This window comes from Scylla paramamosain, chromosome 42, assembly GCF_035594125.1.
Source record: "Scylla paramamosain isolate STU-SP2022 chromosome 42, ASM3559412v1, whole genome shotgun sequence".
Taxonomy (NCBI): domain Eukaryota; kingdom Metazoa; phylum Arthropoda; class Malacostraca; order Decapoda; family Portunidae; genus Scylla; species Scylla paramamosain.
In genome coordinates this window covers 8,285,205-8,305,221 of record NC_087192.1, presented here as the reverse complement: position 1 = coordinate 8,305,221, position 20,017 = coordinate 8,285,205, and the positions used below count along the sequence as shown (strand labels likewise).

At 38.3% G+C, this 20,017-nt stretch overlaps 2 protein-coding genes across 11 annotated transcripts in view; one reads left to right on the top strand and one right to left on the bottom strand.

The window, feature by feature from the left end:
* The first annotated feature begins 276 nt into the window (after positions 1–276).
* On the top strand, positions 277–16,365 carry LOC135093374 (docking protein 1-like). 5 transcript variants are annotated; one of them, XR_010263334.1, is made up of 14 exons: positions 320–484; positions 1,181–1,360; positions 1,757–1,825; positions 2,082–2,196; positions 3,260–3,504; positions 3,595–3,849; positions 4,381–4,690; positions 4,822–4,871; positions 5,615–5,727; positions 6,399–7,541; positions 13,632–13,719; positions 14,086–14,215; positions 14,831–14,915; positions 15,472–16,365. XR_010263334.1 is itself a non-coding variant. In XM_063992632.1 (10 exons), coding segments are annotated over exons 1-10 (1,401 nt in total). In that variant the 5' UTR covers positions 277–291; the 3' UTR covers positions 6,400–6,812. The 5 variants fall into 5 exon arrangements, 4 of the variants coding, with proteins under 4 accessions (XP_063848702.1, XP_063848705.1, XP_063848703.1 ...); XM_063992632.1 differs by lacking the exons at positions 13,632–13,719; positions 14,086–14,215; positions 14,831–14,915; positions 15,472–16,365 and having other exon boundaries at positions 277–357; positions 1,184–1,360; positions 6,399–6,812; XM_063992635.1 differs by lacking the exons at positions 13,632–13,719; positions 14,086–14,215; positions 14,831–14,915; positions 15,472–16,365 and having other exon boundaries at positions 319–484; positions 4,387–4,690; positions 6,399–6,812.
* The window catches only part of LOC135093373 (phosphatidylinositol 4,5-bisphosphate 3-kinase catalytic subunit delta isoform-like), a 25,994-nt gene continuing 15,751 nt past the window's right edge, over positions 9,775–20,017 (bottom strand). For all 6 annotated transcript variants that reach the window (XM_063992628.1, XM_063992627.1, XM_063992626.1 and 3 more), the window contains 10 exons: positions 19,658–19,837; positions 18,894–19,024; positions 18,343–18,486; positions 17,971–18,095; positions 17,604–17,742; positions 17,000–17,188; positions 16,740–16,882; positions 15,462–15,781; positions 14,784–14,903; positions 9,775–14,207 (listed from right to left, as the gene is read on the bottom strand). In XM_063992628.1, the coding sequence (XP_063848698.1) occupies positions 14,082–14,207; positions 14,784–14,903; positions 15,462–15,781; positions 16,740–16,882; positions 17,000–17,188; positions 17,604–17,742; positions 17,971–18,095; positions 18,343–18,486; positions 18,894–19,024; positions 19,658–19,837 (1,617 nt within the window). In that variant the 3' untranslated portion in view covers positions 9,775–14,081. The remainder of the gene's footprint in view (positions 14,208–14,783; positions 14,904–15,461; positions 15,782–16,739; positions 16,883–16,999; positions 17,189–17,603; positions 17,743–17,970; positions 18,096–18,342; positions 18,487–18,893; positions 19,025–19,657; positions 19,838–20,017) is intronic.

Genomic DNA, 20,017 nt, shown 5'->3' with positions numbered 1-20,017 from the left:
ATGATCGGCCTTTTTCTGTTATTGATAGTGATTATGGGACTCTTGTTTAATTGAAAGTCAGAGATCTTACGTAGTGATACATTAATATCTTTAGATCGGGATGTCTTCAACTTCTCTCGCTCAGCACTTCTTGATAATCAATTCACAGTAACTTATATGTGGTCAATGCCCTATTCCATTTCTATATCCTTTTCATTTCATATGCTCCCCTTTGATAGTCTTGATCACACTAATATAGGTAAATATTATGTTAGTGAATAAGAGTATCCTCTCAGATATCTCCAACTCCGGATGTTTTTTATCTCCCATGCTAACCGCGAATCTCTTCTCTCAGTGTCGGCACTACTATTAGTCACGGTGAATGTTGTGCTCTTGAAGTCTATAATTCTTGTTGTTTCTGCCCAAAGGACCTCCAGGTGCCATGAATTACTTGACGAAGAAGCAGGGCGTGCTGTTCTACCTCTGCAAGAGATCTTTCATGATGGTAGGCATTATTAAGAAGGACCATATTCTGAAACACTTCTGCGCCGCACCTCGACCTCTGATTGAAGTTACATGGGGTCTTAAAGTTATTCTTATTGTTCTAGTGACATATTAACAGGAGAAACACTTGAGAAACCGGCAAAATCATCTTTGTTGTCTTTGTAACTAGTCGGGATGAGAGAGCAAAGCGTTTCAGAATTCGAGCCTTATTAGGCATAGGTGCCTGTGTGCTGTTCTCGGGAAAATAATGCGCAATAACATGCTCTATTGGAAATTATTGTAGTCTTTAAGAAATTCTCATGATTCTAGTGATAGTTTCACAAGGATTCGATTAATAATTTTTGTGGCCCTTGAAAACAGTCTTCATGAGACTTCTAAGCGTTTAAAAGAATACAAGAAAAATAAGATGCATGATGAGAGGAAAGGAAGACCGGAGAAGGGAGCACAGGAAGGAGGGGAACACGTAGTAGTAGAGGTTTCCTATCCAAAGCAAATGCAAAGTTTTCCCCGTTCAGGCGGAAATTATTTGGGATAACTTATCTCCTTAAACGTTGTAAACCCCTAGCTGGTCATCTAACAAAGAGGTGCGGGATGTAACTAAAAGATTGGGTTGTGCAACCTTACAGCCTGGAAGAAGCAGGCTACTGGTCCTAGTGTTGTTGTTTTTTTAATGGAGTCTTTGGTTTCCTTCCTGAAGCAGAAGTACAAGGAATGCTACGCAGTGCTGCACGACGCCTCAAGGAGCGGCCTAGCGCGCCTCGAGCTCCAACGGATATGTATGTCTCGTAACAAACACGTCCTCCTCGTGACCAGGAAAGACATCATCAAAGTGTTACAAGATGAGAAATGTTCGCAAAGCGAAGGACGCGGGTTTACGGTGAGTAATTATTTCTGTATATACATAATATTCGTGACACACAGGACACGCTGCCATATACAATGGAGCCGCACACGAAAAAAAAAAAATAATAAATAAAAAATTATATATATATATATATATATATATATATATATATATATATATATATATATATATATATATATATATATATGAATAGTAACCATAAATAAATAAATAATCTAATTAATTGAGAGAGAGAGAGAGAGAGAGAGAGAGAGAGAGAGAGAGAGAGAACTGAATGAAGTCTCGGTACTCCTATTGAATCACCCCAATACACTGAGCGAGGCAGTTGTTGCTGCCCTCCTTGGTCCTGACATAACACTCTCATCCCACACGTGCACGCGCCTTGATGTGGCCTCCCGTGTGTTTCAGCTGACAACCAGAGAACACCAGCACTACTTCCTGGCCAGGAACGTCACGGATAGCCGGAAATGGGTTGAGGTAAGTCATCTGTTATCCATTCTCAAAAAATAGACGCACACATGAGAGAGAGAGAGAGAGAGAGACAAAACAAGTGCATTTAATATAACAATTTAATAAAGTTAGAATTGTAGTTGAGTCATTTTCGGAAATATGTAGTAGTAGTAGTAATAGTAGTAGTATAAAATAAGAAAACTTGTGATAATAGGATCCTTTTTAAATAACCTTTCTCAAATCGAAAGCCTTAAGACTTCTCAGTGCATTCACTTACCGGCAGGCAATCCAGGACACTTTCTTGAAGCCTGCCATCCGCGTCCAACCCTCGGTCAGCCCTCAACAAGCCACCGTGCATGAAAACGAGGTCTACGGGATGGACGAATATAGCAAGAAAGGTGAGCTGACGCCAGTAGTAATGTCGTGGCGCGTATTGAGGTAAGGAAGGTCACTAGCAAGTCTAAATCTGATAACATGGCCTCCCTCTTACTTGGGACCATGTTCTGAGACACCTTTGCGCCGCATCTTCTCAACATTTAAAAGGCTCATAGTTGAAGAGACACGTGTTTTTAATTTTTTTTTTTTTTTTTTTTATAGTTCTAATGGTAGAATAGCGAGATTTTTACATTATTAACAAGAGAACTAGGCTAATCATCTCTATGGCTTTTGAAAATAGTCATGGTGAGAGCTAGTTTTTATTTATTTATTTATTTTATTTATTTATTTTTTCATTATTTATTTATTTATTTATTTTTCTGAATACGGGCCTTGATCGTCGTCTCTGAACTGCGTTGGTTCGAATCATTGGGCGTTTAAATGATCTGTATTACGGGATAAAGCAACTAATGATTAATATTAAGTAGGGCTGTAATTTTAGCGTGTAGTAGGGTTGTCCACGAGACTCTTTTCACCAGCGAGCCGAGAGAGGACTAATTTGTATAGGAGTGTGTGGTGCTTTTATTTATTTTTATTTATTTATTTATTTTTTCTGCATGGCCACCCCCTGTTGGGTTGCCGGCCTGCTGGTATACGTAGGACAGTAATGGTCCTCGGCGTGGTGGATGCCTGAAGAGAAGCGGTGAGTTGCTCTGCTGTAGGAATAGCGCTGTGTCCATGCAGTTTCAGGGCTCCAACAATAGCACGCTCACCAAGACAATATGCTACTTTATTCCCATTAATACATATTCCCGGCCAAACAACGTGATGTTTTGCGTGTTTATTTATTTATAATCATTATTATTATTATTATTATTATTATTATTATTATTATTATTATTATTATTTTATTTATTTATTTATTTATTCATTTATTTATTTATTTATTCATTTATTTATTTATTTATTTATTTTTATTTATTTATTTATTTATTTATTTTTATTTATTTATTTAATTATTTGTTTATTTATTTATTTGTTTTATTTATTTATTTATTTATCTTTTTTTTTTTTTTTTTGTCGCAGAAACGCGAGAATTCACCGTTGAGGTGGAGGAGAATAGTCGGCTGAAGCTGAAGGTGATGAGTAGTACCGTGCGGCTTTTGGTGCAGGATCGCCACATCACCCTCATCTCCATGGAGGGCAAGAGGATTGTGCACTGGGCTATCAGTAACATGCGAAAAATTGGCTTCAACACTGACAATTTCTACCTTGAAGTTGGGAGTAAGAGCAACTATGGACCGGGTTACTTCGTCTTCGAGACTTCTCAGGTATTTCGCAACATCCCCGCCTCTCATTAAACAATAGACATTTTAACCTCTCCATACCGCTCTTTCACTTAAGCGTTCACTCTCTCCCAGGGGAAGGAAATCAATAAGCTCGTCTCGCAAGAGAAGGGATACTTGAAGTACCAGATGATGCTCTCCAGAGACTCGTACACCCAGAAGCAGACTCCAGGACACGCAAGGGCGCTGGCTCGACCGTATGATTCTCACCCAGCACCCACAGCAAGCTCACCGCCAGACGGAGCCTCGACAGCTTCTTACGAGTCATACCCCTTAGAGGACTTATATGATACCATCACACCCAGGACTTCTAACTGCGAGGATTTGCAGGTATGGCGTGTATAGAGAAACGCTTTTTTTTTTTTTTTTTTTTTTTTTTTACCTAAGAGGAGCAATGGCCAAGGGGAACAAAAAGTGCTGAAGAAGGCCCATTGAGAGTGTCAGTCAGTCCCTAAAGAGAAGTCAAAAAGGGTCGTCCAAAATTGAAGGATAAGTGTCTTGAAATCTCTTAGCGCTCCAGTTATTCTGCTACAAGTATATGCTTAGGTATGACGCTAAACATTGACAGTCATTATTCGTGATAGTATTTGTGCTTTACAAAGAAAACTATGATGCTTTGAAATATATCTATGTGAGCCAGAATGCGTCACTAATGATAAACATATCTGACAACATCTGTAGCAGGAACCCAGCGGGATGTCGTGTAAGTCGAAGAAAAAGGTCCTTTTCAATATCAGTATATATATTTTTGGAGATACATTAATATATGATTCTCTCTCTCTCTCTCTCTCTCTCTCTCTCTCTCTCTCTCTCTCTCTCTCTCTCTCTCTCTCTCTCTCTCTCTCTCTCTCTCTCTCTCAGGGACAGGGTCGCAATGTTTCCAAAGTTTCCACCACCCACTCCGTTAAGAGCCTGGACCGACACATTCAGTCAACAAAACAAAGACAAACTGCTCCTTACACCAAGATATCAAGCCAAAGCCTCAAGATTTTAAGTACCATGAAAAATATTAAGTCCCTTCCTACCCACCCATTAACAGCGGATGCTATCCGTGGTTTGCAGGCTTCTTCCGAGTGCCCCGAGTCTGACGATCCCTATTCTAACATGGAGAGAATCGAAGACGCCTGGAAGACTCACGGCTACACGCCAGACGAGCCCATGGAGGGAGAAGGTGAGGGTGTTCACCAGTGTGCGGCACCAGCTGCTCGCGTGCCAGGCTATGTGTGATAAACTGAGACGTAATGTGTTTCCATCCCATACGTTCACAATAACCTAGACCTAACTTTTACATTGATATTGCAGACGAGGGTAGTTACGACGTGTTATCATACAGGCGGCCGGTACAAAACATGGTGAGTATGTGATTCCCATGGGACTACTTCCTGTCTTTCATGCTATGTACAGGGCCCGTATTTTTAAGCGCTTTGGACTCTCATAGAGACTAAATTTAATGACCACAGATATTAATAATGCAGCGGATTCTCGTTTTTTTTTTTTTTTTCTTCTTTCATTTTTAGATAATTATAGTGTAGCTGCTCGAAGGCAGCTAAAGGATTTTAGACCCACACGGTGACGCGAACCGTTTAATGCAAATCTGAAGACATACATAATAAACACAGGACGTGCGTAGCACTACTAACCATTACATACTGTATCAATATAATCCATTACTAATCATGGATTATGCTAACTAGGGCAATCAACCCCTCGTAATACAGATGCGGAACTCACGTGTTTGGGGTCTTAATGTAGTGTGTGTGTGTGTGTGTTTCTGCGATGAACCGTGTTCTGAAGCATTTATGCACCACGGCCCCACTATTTTAAAAGGCTCTAGTGAAAGTGACATTGCTAAGGATAGTTTTACGGTTTTAGTGAAATATTTACAAGATTTCTACATTACGAACAGAAGAAAACTCGTGAGGATACCGTGAAACATCTCTGAGGCTTTTGAAAATAGTTTCAGAATACGCTCCCTTGTACGACTGCTACTGTCTTGGTGGATGGTCTCATGTACGTCTGTTACTCTCTTGTTAGATTGGTGGATTTCGTGATAAGGGATTGGAGTGTCATTATACCGCTTTTTGTACACTCGCAGGAACTCCATGCGGCCACAGGCTACGGCGAGAGGGTGCAGGTCAACGAGTCAGTCTATGCCCGCGTCGACTTGGGGAAGAAGAAACATCGTACTGCATCCGCTGACGACCAATGGTAAGGAAGCTCTCGTTTGTGCATTTCGCTGTTTATTTTTATTTTATTTTATTTTGTGTGTGTGTGTGTTTTATCCCTTCTATCTTTTATATATGAAAGCTGTCCAAAGACCGACCGACCCATGCGGTGAGTGAATACTGAGTGACCGATCCACTGAGTACAGAGTGAATTTACGACCCAGTGAGTTCTGAGTGAATGAGTATTGAGTGAGAGTGAGTACTGAGTGAATGAGTACTAAGCGATTACTGAGCAAGAGAGTGAGTGAGCGAGTGCTGAGAAAGTGAGTGACCGATCGAGCGAGTGACTGAGTACTAAAAGTAATAAACCGATACTAAAAGTGACTGAGTACCTAATAAGTGAGTGTGGGTGACTGTGACTGAAAGTGAATGAGTGACTGAATATTAAGGGCGTGTGAGTGACTTGGTGACTGAAAGTAGTTACTCGTGAGGTGAAGTGGCAGAGAGGGGTGACTACCTCATACCCCTCCCGCGTAACGAGGCATGCAGACCCCTTAAATGTATTCTTTTAATCTTGGACCAAGCCAGGAAGTGGCTTCACGGGAACGAGTGCAGGCTATTTGCTTGTAAGGTGGTTGCCCTCACAGAAGTATCTCCTGTATTATCGTATCATTTTTTTGCAGTGCTACTTCAATAGCATTTCCTCATTCCCAGACGCTGAAAGTTACCGAATGTCCAGCCCAGCGTGGCGGCGAAGCAGACCAACAGAAATTACCCGGGGCATAGCTCTCCTTAGACTCTGCTACGCAGTCCACTGTTCGGCACCTCCTACCCCAAGATCTGCCGCTGATGCTGTCTGTCGCCATATTCTGGTGCCCGATTTTCTCGATGAGGTTCTTAAAGTTAAATATGCTAGTTAGTTGTTCTCAGATTAATTTATTCTAAACTGTTTTACTCTTTTTAATGCTACGCTTGATTTCCGTGTTTGTTGTAAGAAAAATATGCCTTTCTTCATCGCATTTCTTGGGTGGATTAAAACTTCCTGTTTAATAATAAGTACTTACTATAGATGTCTTATTATTAGTCGTGTTTAGTCTTGATATAACGCCATTAAAATGTTAATCATTACTCATCGCCTCACTAAGGACCATATTCTGAAGCACCTCTGCTTCCAATCCCACTACCTGTCAAAGGGGCTAGTTGAGGAAGCGGGTTTTTACGGATGCAGTGATAGATTTCTGTGTCCTTTGGTAATGATTGTGATGAAAAAGCAAAGCCCTTCAGAATGCGGGCCTAAGCTGGATGCTGGGCACCTGTTCGCTGCCAGTTTTTTTTTTTTCTTCATTTAACGACGCAAGCAGTTACGCGGCTTAAATAATGCAACACTGTAATCTTTATGTTCACACCTTACTGTAAGTAAATACTGCACTAGACTCTCTCTCTCTCTCTCTCTCTCTCTCTCTCTCTCTCTCTCTCTCTCTCTCTCTCTCTCTCTGTTTTTAAGTACATTTATACTGGACATATAACAGTAAAAAATAACCATGATTTTATGAGTATCATGCTCCATCAACGCGAATGTGATACACAGTGGTAAATAATAATAACAATAATAATAATAATAATAATAATAATAATAACAATAATAATAATAATAATGTAAAATAAAGTATCAAAAAGTGCCTAGCTTGTGGGTGTCTCGGGTTATGATTCTTCGAAACCCTTGAGAAACCAGCAAGACCCCAAAACAAGAATAACTAGTGGTGGTTCAGTGTCTGGCTGTGGTTGCTGCCTTCAAGTCTTGCAGCGGTACCATAGTACATATCCTCGTTGTGCAGACAGGAACACAAGCAGTCAGTGGTAAGGAAAATTGTTTGCATGTCTAACGCAATGCAGACATGCAGAAGAAAAAGCAAAGAAAAGGGATAATATTTTGTATGATACGTTCTACTACACAAAGAAAGGGACATTAGTTTGTTGGGGAGGAGAGTTTTGTAAAGACAATTGTAGGATTTCAGGTAGCCGCAAAGAAAAATGTAGAGGGCAATGTGGAATACAGTCAAGAGAAAATATATGATTTGTAGACAACAACGGATTCGATTGCTTTGAGGATTCGTCCCGGATACAAATCACTTGTTACGAAGCCACTTCATGTCCTCCCTCTACTTCCTTAGCTCTCCTCCTCCCCACCACGCAGAGTTGTGTGGTGTTCACTGAGTGCGGGCGTTCGTTGACTGGTGAGTGTAGCTGCCAAACGTACTTATCCTACGTACATTTTGTGTTGTGTCAATTGTTTGTCTGTGATGTGTGACGTGACCTGTGGCGCGCTGTTTTCTGCCAATGTCGTGGGTGAAGCGAGAGGCAGTGGACTAGGATAAGACGGTGCCAAGTTTATAGATTTGAAGTCCTCTTAAGTAAGGTTTAAGTACTCTGACGTCTTGTGTGACCTGGCCTTTTGCAATTTCCTTATTGTCGAGTTCCTGTGTTCTTGTGTTAAGGCATGGATGGTGGTGACGCAACTACTGCTCTCCATGTCACCATTAAGTACTAATTCTACCTCATTTCATCGTTTAATCTTGTCACTCGTGAGGGTTAAATTAGGTGAACTTGCTCAACTAGATTCAGCAGTTGTCTCTAAAGTTTACAGGCTACGTGTATGTAGATGCAGGAAGCATTCTGGAGTCCTGATCCGAATTTAAGGAGAAACATCTTAATTTCTGGATATTAATCAGAATCTTAGTGGATCTGTTGATACTCAACACTGATTTTAATACTGCTACTACAACTAATAGTAATAATAAGATAATAATGATGATAATGGCAACTTGGGCGTCTCTGGTGGCCTTGGGGGCCCAGTGCAGCTGTGTAGCTTGCGTATAACAAGAAATAGCCCTGCGTCCAAGGCAATGAGTGAGCCAATGGGATGGCAGAAGCCAATGTCATGGTTCATAAGCTTGATTTATTAACTTGATCCATACCCAAGTGTTGATACACTTGACCCAAGGGAATAATGGTAATGAGAAACAAATGGAATGCACATTAGGAAATCTATATTCATCCAGAAATGAGAATGTTGAAATAAACAATTTTTCAGGCATTTATATACATAGCAAAGTATCATTTTTGTTGTTGCAAATCCCTAAATCTATACATGACCCAGACAGGAAGTGCTGATAGTATTGCCTTAAATAAAGAAATGAAGACAACATTGACTAGATGGTATAGTTGTTAAAATGAAATAACATTCCTTTATTGTAAAATTATTAGTATATATTTTTTATTTTTATTGAATAGTAGATTATTAATATATGGCATGGCTCTCATCAGCAGTTTATAAGAGATAAATGATTGAAATGATAATGGAGGACATAACAAAAGCTAAAATCAAGCAGTCAGAAGACTTTCCCATTCTTGTTTTTGTTTTTTTTTCCCACACTGCCAATATTTGTTTACTGGGCACTGCAAGTCTCTAGCAGAACTAAACCAGTCTTCTGATGTTCACAAGCTGTATTATTATTACTTTTTATTTATTATTATTTTTTTAATACTACTATAGATGTATAAAAGCCTGAAGAATGCCATGACTTGAGGCTAATTGTTTCACCTAGATTTTCTGAACAATTTTGATTTAAAGTTGTTTAAACTGTACAGATATAAAGTAATGGCCTTTACAAACTTTAACAAATGTTAAAAGTGAGTGAAATCTGTATCTCCAACTTTTGAATAGCTATTTGATTGATGCAAAATTTAAATGAAGTACATTTACTTGGAACATATTTTCATGTAGACAAGTGTACCCATGTAGTGAAGCAAGTCATTTATCAGTGCATCATTAGAAAACTCCTCAAATTAGGTACTATGGCATGTTTCATTTTTCTTTGCTAATCAAAAAGCAAATTAATGCAATTTTTAATTATCAATAATTACTTGCCTTTCTCCCTCTAACAAACAAATTATAATGTAATTTGTCTTTTCAAGGTTGATTTATTTTCAACCTGTCTTATATTTTTGAGGAGGAAAACAAAATGATGATGCACAAGGTGAATAAATCATTTTATCAGCTAGTAATTATCATAATGTCTGAAGTTCTGCAAGGCAATTCCCAACTTTTTATTCTAGAAATACATGCACAGCCACAATCAGATAGGTAACCATTTGCAATGTTGAGTTGACACAGACTAGGGTACCTGAGATGCTAGCACAATGCACAGATCAACTTCCTATTTGCCAGAACCAGAACTACATATGCCATATCAGTACCAAATATACAATCAATTTCCATCAGTAGTAGTCTCAGCAACAGCAATCAGATGCAACAACACTCCAAAGTAGTAAATACTTTCCTCTTTATCAAGGAAGAGTTAACATGGTTACTGTAACATGATTTGACCCCTGAAATGAACAATATCCAAAATTCTCTTTCCACATGTAGTATATACAAACACAATGCCTAGATGTGGCTGGTGTGTTCATGGCCACATCAGATCTTTAGAAGTGACATGGAAGCAGAGTTTCAAGGATGTATTTGGCAGCACTATAGTTGATGTGGGCTGAGGTGATAGAGAAGCCCTTTGCCAAGACAGCTGATTAGTACACTTGTAATGCACTTGCCACTTCATCAAACATTTTGTATATGTGAAGATATTTCAATTACATTATCAATTAGCCTTGCCCTAGGCTAACTTTTGTACATATTAAGAGAAAAAAGATATCAAAGTGTTAACCCTCTGGAAAAATTATGGAAACAAATATTTATATATATGTCATACTGACATACATCATTGACTGACATACATCATTGAAGACCTTGCCATGTCAATAGCTAGCCCTATGAGAAAGCCTTCATGTAAACAATGTTTCCACTATTTTCCAAGGGTTAATAATTTGTTTTTTCCTTGAAAATCAGCATAGAGGAGGACTAATTATTGATCTGATTGAAAGTAACCTTAAATGTAAGAAATTCAGACAAGTAGTGAGAGCATTAAGTGTGCACCTGCTGCCCTGCTGAAAGGAGACAGGGGGCAAGGTTTCTAGATCAACTTACACAATGGCAACTGTAGTAAAAATTATTAATATACTTATGTCTTTAATAGTTTTATGCATTTTTCCTTGTATTCAGTTTACCCAAGCTTTGCCAGACAATGAATAAAGAAATTGAAGGATGGAGAAGGCAGCCAAATTCAATCAATAACAGTGAAACTTAGATATTATTGAGCAAAGGAATTAATTTAGATAAAGTGGGAAAGGAGGCCATTGCATCCCATCCGAGTGTTGCTCCTTTCTGTACTGAGAGAGAGAGAGAGAGAGAGAGAGAGAGAGAGAGCATATCATTTGTTCAATTAGCACAAAGATTGGTAACAAAATAAGTCAAAGCTCAACTCGCTAATTCAAACTGTATTGCTATTTTCTGATGCCATCTTCTGTCATTCAACAAATTTTCTTAAATTTCTCTAAATTTTGATCAGCCATGATTAGTCTCCTTTCCATGTGAAGGAATTTGTTAATAGATGCTGTGACAATAAGAACAGTTTTTTTAATTTCCACTGTTAGTTTATCATTGAGAGCCTGGGTCTCATGTTTTTAAAAGGTCACCTGGCAATGGTATTCTTTTAATGTGTTCAGCATCTTCCCTAGCTGTGCATACTAAGATGCAGGTCCTAAGAAGAGAAAGAAAAAATATAGAAATGCTGTTACTGAAAATTATATGGATTACATTAAGAAAAACTGTACACATAAAAAGAACAGTAATATCTAATGACAACAGTACCCATATATATTTTTCTAATATGGCAAGAATATACTCAAGCTGAGTTACTTGCCTCCTGGATGGCTGTGCTCACAGCTCATGCTCTACATGGTGTTAGGGTCTCTGGTACAATAGTTCTGCCACCTTAGGACATAACAACACTGTCACTGGTTGATGTGCCTACCTGCTGATTGGCTGACACTTTTGTCTAGTTTTAAAATGTACTGCAAACCAACTTTATGTTCCTGTGGAAACTCTTACCAATTTGTAAGATACTGACATGTAAAGTGTAACTCTTCATGTATCTTACAAAGTAAGGTCTTTTGGTTGGAATATTCAGTTTGCTGCATGTCTTGGATGAGATGAAATGTTGATTGATCAGCAGGTAATGCTTACATATTTCACATGTCCTTAGATGTCAAAATTACTGCAGCAGTCTGTGATACTGAGTATGGAAGAAGATAGGTTGGTGATGTGAGATGGACTCTCAACCCATTAAGTCCTGCTCTTGGGTAGCCTTCATATATATTTACTTTGTATCCACTGTTTGGTGTTATATACTTCACATAATTTTACCAATGAACAGTAAGGGTGTGGTTTAGAAGAACTTGGCTCTCAAACAAAAGATCCCAAGCCAGGTAGAGTGAAAATAGCTTTGCATGTTCATTCATGTTCACCTAGGAAAGAACAGGTCTGAGGTAATAACCAAGGAGTGAATTGTGACCTTGCAGTCCCAATGGAAGACCTGTGTGTGTGTGTGTGTGTGTGTGTGTGTGTGTGTGTGTGTGTGTGTGTGTGTGTGTGTGTGTGTGTGCGCGCGCGCGCGCACGCGCGCACGTGCTTCGAGACAATAGAAATGTCTTTGTTACAAATTGAAAATGAGCTAATTAATGAGAAAATTAATGTAGGTTTTTAATTGATATTGGTTTTTATAAGTTTCTGAATCATGAGCATATTTACTAGATGTTTGATATGAGTAATATATATATATATATATATATATATATATATATATATATATATATATATATATATATATATATATATATATATATATATATATATATATATATATATATATATATATATAATTTTTTTTTTTTTTTATCCATTCCAAATTGTAGATGCTACAGGCGCCCATCATGTGTGGTCTAACTGCTTTCCTTTCCACTTTACCTAAGACCTCATGAGCACCTGCATGTTTTAGATAATTTCATCTTGTGACTTCCTTTCTTAAGAAAAATAGAAATAAAAACCTGCAATATTATTTTTTGCTAATAAATTATTTAATCTCGTCCACAAGCATTCCACTTTTAATTAGTGAAAAGACAACAGAGCAAATGATGCAAATATGTAGAGAGGTGGTCAGCTTAGAGGTGGTTTAGAAGAAACTGTCCACCTCACACACCTAACCAAAGAACACACCTATTGTGTGCTGCAAGCTCAGCTCATCAGGTGGAGGCAAGCAGTAACTAACAATACATTTCATGACATCACAAAAAATATGAAGTGATCAAAGGATATTAAGGATCCTGCACAGAGGAAATCAAATAAATTCTACTACCAGGATGTGCACATTCAATGGCGATACATCTTAATGCAAAGACTTGGAGGAGTTTAGTGTTGTGGTGATGCTGAGGGAGGAGGTGGTGGTGATGTTGGGGAGGAGGAGGTGGTGGTGATGTTGGGGAGGAGGAGGTGGTGATGTTGGGGAGGAGGTGGTGATGTTGAGGGAGGAGGTGGTGGTGATGTTGGGAAGGAGGAAGAGGAGGAGGTGGTGATGTTGGGGAGGAGGAGGTGGTGATGGCGGTGGTAATTATGTACATTACATTGTCGTTGGTTTTTCCTATATCCCAGACGAAGAAAATAAATTTTGTCTCTAATCCTACAGGTGACAGCACTTTAACAGTTGCATCTAGCACCAAAATTAGGTATCTAAGAAAGTAATTTAAGGCAAGCTGTTCCTTAAAGTTCATACTTTACAGGAAACTCATAAAATCAGAACCAACTGCTGCTTTGTGCCTCGGATACAGTCCTGAATCTCAAACCATCTTTTATCTTGAGTACTTTTTAGTATTGAACAGTGTTCAAATATACTTATTAATATGATGCCATAAATCATATAACAAGAAAATGTACTGATGTTTAATAGGGAAGCATAACATTTGGGGGAACATCCTAACAGTGTTTTTCTATATTTTCAGTGACTGGGATGATGTAACAATGGACATCAGGAGACTACAGTGAATGCCCACAATCCAGCACAATTGAAGATGATGTGCTGGTGAAAATGTAACCAATGTACACAATGTTTAACATCAGAAAAATAAATTAATAATGCATAAACTTTTATCCATGGAGGCAGTCATGCATAACACAGCCTGACAGGCCCAGAGTGAGGACGTGCACACCTGGGCATCATGACTCCCATGTCAAGGAGTTTTTATTGGATTTTACTTGGAGGGCAGGAAGTAAACCTCCCCAGTAGTGTGTCCAAGTATCATGGCAACTGGGATGGAAAACTAATTTCCATGGGGCAATTAGTACATAACCTCTTGTCCTTCTGTCCTTCTAGATATTTTCTTACATCAATGGAAATATTAGAACACTGAATATGAATGAAGTTGTGGGCTAAGGCTAAGCTTGTCTCACTTCTAGGTGTTCTTCTTAGCCATGGAATGGAAGGCCCAGTTTACAGACGTCTTCCAGGCATTGGCCAACGCCTCGTCAAACTTGGAGCGGAAATGGTCTCTTGCTTCGTCCTCGGACAAGTCAAGTTTCTGAAAAGGCAATGATAGAACAAGACCATTTCAAAGAAAACAGTATAATTCACTAATGATAATGGACCTATGGCTTGACTGGCTCAAGTGAACCATCTTGAATTTGATAGCTATCTATGTATGAATTATTTTATTTATTTATTTATTTTATTTTATTTATTTATTTATTTTTAGCTTTTATGTCTGGCTTCCCTAGTTTATCAGGGCTAGGAGAGTGTCTTCTAATGAAGGACTTTAGGTAACGGTTCCAAGATGCCAACATCAGAGTGGATGCCCTTTCTACCCTCACCATGGCCAAGAGTTGCACATGTGTGCCTGAGGGTACCTTGGCCCCCCAAAGCAAGCACCTTCTCACTGTACTACTACTGTTGAAACTACTAGATACTGATGAATACATAGATACTATGTATCTATGTATTCATAAACCAGGCTGAAATACCTCAAAAAAAGATTAGCCAAGACTAGACATTACATCTTATCTCACTGTAAAAGTCAAAACACAGGAAGGAGTTCAAGATGGTTTCACCCAAATAAACAGATTCTTAAACTGACGACAAAAGTATTGTAGTTGCTTACCAGAGTTTCCTTTAAGTAATTAAGATCCTTTTCACTTTGTAATTCAGGAAGCCCAGTGGAGATCATCATGGCAAAGAGCGAGATGATGAAGGACCCATACTTCCTCAGTATTAGGAATGCCTGCAAGATGAGGTACAGTGAATTTTAACTTTGTACACAGCTGATGGTAGTTTTGATCTAATTTATATTACTGAACCTGCTTAAAGTTATTCATCTAGGTGCTCTCCTCTAAGCCAAAGTTGCTGCATGATCCAGGGTGCCACAAATGTTGTTTGATATGACCATTAATGCACCACCTTGAAACAGATATGACCATTAATGCACCACCTTGAAACCGATATGACCATTAATGCACCACCTTAAAACAAAGTGTTTTCCTACCTCTGGCCAAAATCTTAACCAAGAGTATCTGAATGTGTGCATCAGCTGCAACATAACATACTGCTAAGTTGTAAACCTAAAATCATGTTTGTTACTTTATACCCGTAAGTAATCCTGCAGTTACTAGTAAATGAAAACTACATATAAGTCCTATTTAAATGCTTTGTGATACACTGATTCATGCTTTTCTTAACTGATGACATCTTAAGTCTGGACCCCCATTTTATCCTGAAAACCTCCCTCATACTGATGATGATGATGACTGCAGGGTCAACTAATACTATTAAGTACAATTACCTTTTCACAGTATCCTTTGAATTGCTCAAACTCTTCTGACCGCGTCTGTCTGCCCTTGGTGATGACGTTGATGAAGTCGTGTGTCAAGACAAAGGGCTGTCTCTCCCTCCTGATGCCAAACTTCTCTTTGAAGTGACCCAAGATGTGTCCAAAATCAATGTGGAAGAGTTGTCCATTCTTCATAACCATAATGTTATCAGAGTGACGGTCAGCAATCCCCAAGACGTAGGTGGCCACACAGTAACCAGCACAGGAGAGAGTGAACTCATGGATTGCCTTGTTAAGCAGTGTCTCAGTAGGGTTGTGGTCCTTCAGCCATGCTAGTGGGAGGAAATCAGACATGTAAGGTGACAGTATATTTTGTTGGTGTTACGATTTGAATTATAATTTCACTTTATACAAAATGTGCTCTTCTGAATGAAGGGCCCATTTCATCTGGGTATTTCTTTCTCCCTTTTAAATAATGCATCCTATATTTCATCCTGCTAATATAAATAATTATTAATTACCTACATAAATGTTTCTTTATTCTATTTTTAATGCAGGCTATTATAAGACAAGATGGGAAATATAGAAATTATTCAAACATACATATATATATAGCACTGGAAGGGATGACACTGTATGGGAGGAATAATCAAGTAGTTTTGTATAGCACTGGAAGGGATGACACTGTATAGGAGAAATAATCAAGTAGTTTTGTACACCTGAGAAAATGGAATGCATATATATTTTTTTATAGGCAAGGAATCCTGCTAAAGTATATTCTGCATTTGAGGATTTAGTTTGTGAAGTTAGCTTGTTAAGTATACAGACTTTTCAATCATACATTCTGGATTTTGATTAGTTTAAAGTGTTTGTACTATACCTGCTTTTAATCCAGCATGATTTCAAAATCAAGAAAGATCTTTATTCATATCCTCTCTACCACCATCCACTAATAAAGTATTAATTTGACTAACCTCTGTAGGTGTCTAAAACTTAAACAGATGTAAATGAGCTCAATAATTAATCTGATGGTTTCAACTTTCAGTGATAATCTATGAAGTGGTATGGTGGTGATGAAACAAGATTACCCAAGAAGCAATATCTGACAATTTCATGGTTGGACTTCTGGCCATACAGATTTCACCATAAATTTGATCTCCAAGTTGGTCAAGTGTTGACAACTGCAAAGCAAATAATTCATCCCCCATTCCCTTTGAGAACCTACATTTTTCCCTCCTTGCTTCCCTGTATGCACTGTTCACCTGAAGGAAGCCATGCAAGTATACTTACCCAATAGTGACCCCTTTCTGAAAGCACAAGTGGCGGAGAACATGCCCTTCTGTCTCTGAATATTAGCAATAGTTTCGGCATTCAGCACAACTTGAATGATGCCTTCACGGTTGTCTGTTGACATGCAGCTGTATGGGTTCATCCTGTGGGGACAGCAATTGAATGTGATTACTTGTGCACAATTTTTTTTAAAGATAGATAATCAGTCAACGTACATCTCCATATTTAAGAGATCCCACACCTAAAGAAAAAGTTCCCACCTTAGATCCATCCCATTGTCCTTCCACAGCTTGTCCATGATGCGAATCATCTGCAGCGTCAACATGTCTTGCCGCAGGTCATCTCCATATTTGTACAACAGGTATATGCTTTTCCCGTGGGGATCTCCATTCTCAAACACAAGCCACAGAGGAGCCATTTTGCTGTCTTTGGCTTTACACTCCTCTGTCCTGGAGACATACCATGAAGGTATTATCACTTAAAATAACAAATGCAGAAGAATCAAATTAATTAAATAATAGAGTTTACCATAGTTTTTTCTTTACATAAAGGTATAAGTTCATGCTGTGATCAGAATTGATTACACCGGGGAATGTCACACACACACATATATATATATATATATATATATATATATATATATATATATATATATATATATATATATATATATATATATATATATACATTTATTTCTTGGTCCCCAATGGAGGGGATTAGAACTGCGAAATGCAAATATTTATCCTTAAGTTCACTGTATCCCCTAGGTGTTCTAAGAAATCCTCCACCAAATGGACATTACATAAACATTAGCGTCATTCTATAGAAGACTCCCTGCCCTGACATAAGAACAAAGGAACATACTTGATGGTACTAATCCTGTACATCGGATCAATGGGATTCAGGAAGTGAGACAGCGTGGCAAAGTTATGGGACTTCTTCATGTGAACCCGCATCTGACGGTCCCGCATCGACCGGTTGACACTCACGATTCCCCTGAGCTCTGTAGGTTAAGTTCAAGTTAAACTCAAAAAAATTGCAGAAATCCTGACAGTAATGCACATTGTCATAACAGAAACATCAAAGAAATGTGACAGATGTTTAATCAACTAAATTCAAGCTAATCCTGAGCAGAGGAGTTTTTGTTTTCCATCAGTAAGCTTTTTATGAAGTCTGGTTAACTAATTCCCCATTACTGAGGCAGCCACTACTGTATCCTGAACAATGTTACCTTTGAACTTGTGAAGGGCATCCAGCTGTCGCAAGAGACTTTTCATGTGCTCTAATGAGCCTCGGCAATAGGCCTCCAGGATGAGACCAAACCGAATGGACACTGAAGGTACATGCATCTCTGACCTTAAAAGAAATTAATGAGTTAAGAGTTATTCTCTAATATTAAGGCTCATGACCATACATTTCATCAAGCACTGCACCCTTCATATTGTGGCTTCATTACAGAAAGCAATGTATCTTTAACACAAAATATTATTATCAAGCAGTGCATCCTCAACATTATTACATTGCATCAAGCAGTGTAGTATAAATACATATAAAAGAAGTACAATGAAATTTGTGTTGTTTGTTTCAAAGATTCAGGTTGTACCTTAGATGCCAGAAGAAGTAGTGGCCAATGCGCATGTTCCTCAATGCCCGGTTGAGGAGGAATTCCACAAGATGACAGTAAAGGTGATTTTCATGTTTAATTGCCTGCACCAGTTGTAACAAGTAAAGCAGCAGGTCGTCATCACTGCCAGGGAAGGAACCAAAGACTGTGGTAAGAGCCTGGATGCTGATCACAGTATTAAAACTATATACTTGTCAAAAACTTCAGGGAATAAAGAAAAAAAAGTACATTGCACAAAAAATTAAGTTCACTTACACTTCACTCTCTTAAGATTATTTTTACCTTCCAGCATTCTTGATATGTGATGCCTTTGACATCTTTCATTTATTCATCTTCACTTGGCTTACTAAATCTCTGATGTACATTACTGAGTTGCTTTCACTATCCATTCTTCACACACCATAAAGCCTTTGTAGGTCATAATTCCAAGTAAATTCCTGCCTACATTATTATTATTATTTTTTTTTTTTGTAACTACCTGCTATAGAATAGAAAATAAATAAATAAAACAAAGAAAAGTATGCCCGAACCTTATATGGGTGAGGCACTCAATGGCATAACTCCTGACAGCAGGCTCAGCATAGGCGTAATCCAGCAGCTCCAGGGCACGATCAGGGGACAGCTTTGGCCAGTCCTCTAACACAGAGATCATTTCTGCCACCTGAAGCAACCACATACAATTCAATAAGAATTCAAACACAATGTTCCTGATTATATATTATATATGAATTTGTGTTGCTACTGTTTAGAATGATTTTCACTCAATAATGCTCATTATTACTTAATGTTGCAACATCAAGCAAAAACAAAACAGTACAATTGAAGCCTTTATTTTGATAAATTTCAGTATGATGTGAAGGATAGAGAAAAGGTGAAAGGACACCTATTATGGACATAGAAGTTGCCATATAAACAAGATGTTCAAAGATACATTCCTAGATGAGTTACCTAATAGGATGCAGCAAGGCTACAATACCAATGAGGAATGGACATCTAGATAAAGTGTGGTACACTATGGTGGTTTGGTCATGTGCTAATAGTTAATGAAAGTGTTTGTTTAAAAGGGTTGTAATTTTATAGGGAGGCTACCAAGAAAAAGCATTAACAGTGAACAAATATCAAGCAAGGTAAGACCCTTAACAAAAGTCCCCCAAAAGGCAATGGAAATATAGACATTATAAATAGATAGATGGAACAGAAGTTTTCCTTAAATCTTAAATACAAGGTAGATGGAATAGAAGTATTGTTTAATTCTTCAATACAAAAGCTACCCAAACAAATACTGAGCACACACCTCTGCCTTGTTATCCCACTCAACACACTGCAGAATCTTGGGCAGCAAGTGAGGAAGCTCCTGCCGACAAACATTTCTTAGTGACCACAACAGTTTGCGCTCCTGTTCATGAAGCTCAGTAAGAGGATCACGCTCAGCTATTTGCTGGATTTCCTCCATCATTGGTGGAGTTGGTGTTATCTGTGAAGAATAAAAAAACATTAAAATAATGTTGATTTATTATTTCAATCTTGTAAATGTTGCTATTGTGAAACCGATTCTCTAAAAAATGCACTAAGTTTCGTGTTGCATATATGTTTAGTGGAAGAAAAGTCAATTAACCTGTACAGTATTTAGTACGTATATACAAGATTTTCTTTT